This window comes from Hyaena hyaena, unplaced genomic scaffold (assembly GCF_003009895.1).
Source record: "Hyaena hyaena isolate Hyena2069 unplaced genomic scaffold, ASM300989v1 scaffold_193, whole genome shotgun sequence".
Classification (NCBI taxonomy): domain Eukaryota; kingdom Metazoa; phylum Chordata; class Mammalia; order Carnivora; family Hyaenidae; genus Hyaena; species Hyaena hyaena.
In genome coordinates, this window is record NW_024080823.1 from 923,749 (window position 1) to 929,748 (window position 6,000).

At 40.2% G+C, this 6,000-nt stretch overlaps 1 protein-coding gene across 1 annotated transcript in view; it reads left to right on the forward strand.

The window, feature by feature from the left end:
• GALNT2 (polypeptide N-acetylgalactosaminyltransferase 2) overlaps nucleotides 1-6,000 on the forward strand; it is a 196,356-nt gene that overhangs the window by 98,752 nt on the left and 91,604 nt on the right. The window contains exon 2 of the mRNA XM_039241238.1: nucleotides 1,070-1,163. Within this exon, the coding sequence (XP_039097169.1) occupies nucleotides 1,070-1,163 (94 nt within the window). The remainder of the gene's footprint in view (nucleotides 1-1,069; nucleotides 1,164-6,000) is intronic.

A 6,000-nucleotide genomic window follows, 5' to 3' on the forward strand; every position in this document is an offset into this window, starting at 1 on the left:
GCCCCTGAGGATTACCCTCCTTGCAGATCTCACTTTATGTTTGGAAGGGCCAGAGTGTCCCCAGCGGTCCCCTTTTGCACACCACGCAGCCCACGCTGGTCTGGAGGAGCGCCGACTGGACAAACCTGTGCAGAACTGGTCCGGCCTCTCCCGAGAGAGGGCTCAGTGCTGCAGATCATCCCGAGAGCATCTGCTCAGGAGAATGGCCAGTCGACGATGCTTGGCTCACGGAAGTCTGCGTAGGAAAATGACTCGCCATGGGACATTTCTGATCAGGGCTTAACACAGAAAGCTATTTTATTCGATTCACGGAAATCAGCTTCCAAGCGGTTGAGAAATATATTTAGCTCTGTGGTCATGGAGATGTTTTTTGGTTTGATTTAATGTTGATGGATTAGAGTAAATTGTTTGTGCAGATGAGCCGAATAAATTCTGCCAGAGCTTATATCTGATTCTGGTTTCACATTAAACCCTTAATTTACAGCTCTGTTCCATTGGCAGTCCTGTTAGAGTGAAGCCCTAGGAAAAGCTTGGCTGGCCCTTCCTCCTCCCTCCACCGTTATTCAGCAGAATTAAACAAATCATTTAGCAACCTCAGAGGAGGGCGCAGAGGGGCCCAGAGGGAGAAATCTGGTCCTAAGGTGTCCTTAACCATCTAAGATGTCTGGAGAGCTACCCTCATTTTAATGGCTTTAATTTAACCGCTATTGAATTATTTCATTTAATCTACTTTCCCTACTTCCCTTCCGCTACCTTCACAGATCCACAAAGCCCTGGGTTTTTCAGAGTATTTCCTTCCCATAGGTGTGCGGTGCAAATGTAAAAAGAAGAGAGAAGTTGCACATCCTTCCTTGGAAAAGGTCGTTCCCGCACTTTTCTTCCCTCCCACTTCCGCCACCGGAGAAGTTCTCAGAAGTAGGACCTGGAGACGGGAATTCTCTCTCCCTCACTGTTGCGTCCCCAGGGCTCACTGGTGTCCCAAGACTTAAAACATTTGTTGAACTGGTGAGTTGAAGGCGAGCTTGAAGAACTGATCAACTTATCTTGCTTGTGTCTTTGTTCCCCTTAGGAGGACTGGAATGAAATCGACCCAATTAAAAAGAAAGACCTTCATCACAGCAAAGGGGATGAGAAAGCACAAAGCATGGAGACCCTCCCGCCAGGTACTGCAACAGCCTGGGGCTGGGGGCTGGGGACCAGGAAACCCTCTTGCTCAGAAACCGTGAATGAGTTAAATGTCGCCTTTGGAGCCGCTGGAGCTCTGGAGTGCATGGATTGCAGGGGGCTGCAGGAGGCACTGCGCTCTAGTAATGTTTGGTGGACTTCCTTCCAGCCCCTTAGTGGGTGTGAAGGAAGTTTACTTTGGAGGTGACCAAAATTTGTTGGGAAAAAAAAAGGAATAAAATGGAAAATACAGGATGGTATATATCGGTTCACAGATTTTTTTTTTTGAAGACTTCATTTTTTTAGAGCAGTTTTAGGTTCACGGAAAAATTTTACATAGAGTATGGAGATTCCCATATACGCCTCCTGCCCCTACATGTACGCACCTCTCCCACCATCAATGCATCCCAGCAGAGTGGTCCGTCGCTATACTCGGGGAACCAATACTGGTGCGTCATAATCCCCCCAAATCCGTAGTTTAACGTTAGGATTCACTCTTGGTGCCGTACGTTCTGTGGGTCTTAACAAATATATGGTGACACGAATCCACCATTGCTGTATCCTACAGAATAGTTTCACTGCCCTAAACATCCTCGGTGTTCCATTCATTCCCTCCATCCTCCAATCCCTGTCAACCACTGATCCTTCTTCTGTCTCCAGAGTTGTGTCTTTTCTAGAACGTCGTCTAGTTAGAATCATACAGTCTGTTGCCTTTCAGATTGGTTTCTTTCACTTAGTCACATGTATCGATGCTTCTTCCATGCCTTTTCACAGGTTGATTGCGTGTTCACTGAATAGTACTGTATTGTCCGAATGGATCACTGTTTATCTTTTCACCTCCTGAAGGACAACTTGGTTGCTTCTAAGCTTTGGCAGTTACGAATAAAACTACTGTAAACCTTTCTGTGTGGGTTTTTGGGTAGGTGAGAGTTTTCAGTTCATTTGGGTAAATACCACGGAATAAGATGGCTGAATCATATAGTAGGAATATGTGTAGTTTTGTGAGAAATTACCAAAGTAATAAAACCAAATAAAACCAATAAAAACCAAAGTTTTGTGAGAATTACCGAAGTGGCTGTACCATGTTGCATTCCCACCAGCAACGAATGAGAATTCCTTTGCTCCACTTTCTTGGCAGCATTAGGGATGGTCAGTGTTTTTGATTTGGGCTATTTTAATAATTTGGAAATAGAATCTCATTATTTAAATTTGCATTTCCCTAATGATATATGATACTGGTTTCTTTTGATAAATTTATTTACCCTCTATTTATCTTCTTTGGGGGAAGTATCTGTTCAGGTCTTTCACCCATTTTTTTTAAAGTGGCTTGCTCATTTTCTTACTGAATTTTAAACGTTCTTTCTATATTTTGGATAACCATCCCCCATTAGATATGTCGTTTGCAAATACTTTCTCTCAATTTTTGGTTTCTCTTCTCATTCTTTTGACAGTGTCTTTCCCAAAGCAGATATTTTAATTTTAATTGAGATTTAGCTTTATCAATCCTTTCATGGAGCATGGTTTTGACATTATATCTAAAAAGTCATTGCCAAAATCACCTAGATTTTTTCCCTAGTTTTATAGTTTGGTTTTATAATGAGGTCTGTGAATTATGAATTAACTTTTGAGAGGAGTGGAAGATCTATGTCTAGATTGACTGATTGATTGGTTGCATGTGGATGTCCTGTTTGTTCCAGCCCCATTTGTTAGAAATCTGTCTTTGCCCCATTGTATTGCTGTTGCTCCTTTGTCAAAGATCAGTTGACTATATTTACGTGGGTCCATTTCTGAGCTCTCTATTCTGTTCTATTGAACTATTAGTCTATTCTCTTCCCAATACCACATTGTCTTGATTACTTTAACTTTATAGTAGTTCTTGAATTTGGGTAATGTCAGTCCTCCAGCTTTGTTCTTCATCTTCAATATTGTGTTGGTTATTTGTTTTTTGGTGTTTTTTGCCTTTCAGATAAACTTTAGAATCTGTTGATACTCATAAAGTAACTTGCTGGGGTTTTCATTTGGTTGTGTTGAATTTATAGATCAAGTTGTAAGAATTGGCATCTTGACAGTATCAAGTCTTATTATCCATGAACATGGAATATCTCCAGTTATTTAGTTTTTTTATTTTCATCATCAGTTTTATTTTATCATCATTTTACTTATACAAATTTTATACCTATTTTGTTAAATTTATATCAAAGTATTTACCTTTAGGAGTGCTAATGTAAATGGTAGCATGTTTTTAATTTCAAATTCCACTTGTTCATTGTTCATATTTAAAAAAGCTATTCGTTTTTGTATCTGAACCCTGTATCCTGCAGCCTTGCGGTAATTACTTATTAGTTCCAGAAGTTTTTGATTCTTTCAAATTTTCTACATAGTCATTATCATTTGCAAACATCTTCCTTCTTAATCTATATCATACTTTTTATTTCCTAGCATTAGCTAGGACTTCTAGTATGATGTTGAAAAATGGTAAACATGCTTGCCGTATTATTTTTTATCTTGGAGAGCAAACACAAGTGGGGGTGAGGAGCCCCTCCCCTATGTGCTCTCTCTCTCAAAAATAATAAACTTAAGAAACAAAAGTTGGCATTTTACCATCACTTATTCCTTCTCTGATGTTCTTACTTTTTTCATGGAGATTCGAGTTTCTGCCCTGTATCATTTTCCTTCTCTCTGAAGAGCTCCTTTTAATATTTCTTGCAAGGCAGAGGTCTACTGGCAACAGATTGCCTCAGTTTCTCTTGCCTGAGAAGGTCTTTATTTCTCCTTCACTTAGGAAGATTATGTTCACAGGGTATAGAATTCTAGGTTGGCAATTATTTTCCTCTCAAAACTAGATATTTCATTCCATTCTTTTCTTGCTTGCATGGTTTATGAGAAGTTGGATAGGATTCTAATCTTTGTTTCTTTGTTTCCTCCCAATTTGTTTCAAGATTTTTTTAAAGGGGCACCTGGCTGGCTCACTTGATAGAACATGCAACTCTTGATCTCAGGGTTGTGAGTTCAAGCCCCATGTTGGGTGCAGAGATTACTTAAAAATAAAATCTTTAAAAAAATAAAATTAAAATAAAAGCCATTAATTTTGACTTTTGCTGTTTGAATATGCTATGTCTAAGTGTAGTTTTTGGTTTTTTATGTTTTTTGTTATTTATCCTGCTTTGTATTTTCTGATCTTCCCGGAGCTGTGATCCAGTATCTGACATTAATGTGAAGAAATTCTCAGTCATTGTCACTTCACATAAGTCTTTTATTCCTGCCTCTCTTTCTTCTCATTCTGGTAGTCCCATTATACATGTGTGTACACTTTTGGTAGTTACCCAACATTTCTTGGATACTGTGTTCTGATTTTTTTCAGTGTTTTGTTTTTTTTTTTTTTAATCTCTGTCGTATCTTCAAGCTCAGAGAGTCTTCTGTCAGCTGTGCCCAGTTTAGTGATGAGTCCATCAAAGCCACTCTTCATTTCAGTTACAGTGTTTTTGATCTCTAGTAATTCTTTATGATTCTTGACTAGAATTTTCATTTCTGCTTATGTTCTTCATTTGTCCTTCCATGTTGTCTCCTTTTTCCATTAGAGCTTTTAACATAATCATCGTAGTTGTTTTAAATTGCTGGTATATTAATTCCTACATCCCTGCCATATCTAAGTCTGTTTTGATCTTGCCTTATCTCTTCAAACTTTGTGTTTTGCCTCTTAGTATGCCTTGTAAGTGTTTCTTAAAAGCCAAGTGTGAAGTGCTGCATAAAAGGGACTCTAATAAATAGGGCTGTGGTGCTGTGGTGATAAGGTGAAGGGGGAGGGGAAGCCTTCTATAGTCAGTTGCTAGGTTTCGGTCTTTTAGTGAGCCTGTGCCCCTGGGCTGTGAACTTCACAGGAGCTTCTCAGTTTCTCTCCCACATAGGTGGGACAGGGCTGCTAGACTTGATTAAAATGAGTATTTCCGAAACTTCCTCCACGCAGAAGGCTAGGGGCAGGCTGGAGTCAAGCATTTTCTTTTTTCCAGGTTGATTAGGTTCTGATAAACTCCCATGGGGTTAGGCTGTGGTAAAATCATTTATTTTATTTTATGTTATTTTATGTTATTTTTTATAAAGAGAGACAGAGCACCAGTGGGGGGAGAAGCAGAGAGAGAGGGAGACACAGAATCCGAAGCAGGCTCCAGGCTCTGAGCTGTCAGCACAGAGCTGGATGCGGGGCTCGAACTCACAAACTGTGAGCTCATGACCCAAGCCAAAGTCGGACACCCAACCGACTGAGCCACCCAGGCGCTCCAAATAGTTTCTCTTGAGGGCAGGCCTTGTTAAGAACAGAATGCCCTGGCATATTTCCAGAGGATCCTTTCTCCTCTCCTGCTGGAAGCCTGAAGGGGTCTGTCTTCCAGTATTCCAGTATATGAGAAACCTAGTTAAGCTCCTGAAAGTAATAACTCACAGAGGTATGGGGGGCCACCTATGACTGATGCCCCTGGAGTTCTCATCTCTCAGGCTTGTCCACAGCGACCTCCAGCAGTTCATCCGTCACAGTTCCGATTTTGCCACCCGGACAAGGTTCCTGCACAGATATTGTGGTTCTCTGTAGTCACCTGTTGGGTATCTCCAGTTTTTAAGGAGACTTCTTCCATATCATCATTTTGGCTAGCTTTCTGTCTCACATAAGTTTTAAAAGCTTGTTATGCGCTCTGCACCTGTGAGTACTGCTATATTATAGGAGGCTCATACATTGTCCAGGGGCTGGCCGTTCAGGAAGTGGTTTTTTTTTTTTTTTTTTTTTTTTTTTTTTTTTTTTTTTTTTTTCTTTTTTCTTTTTTTTTTTTTTTTTTTTTTTCCGGTTTT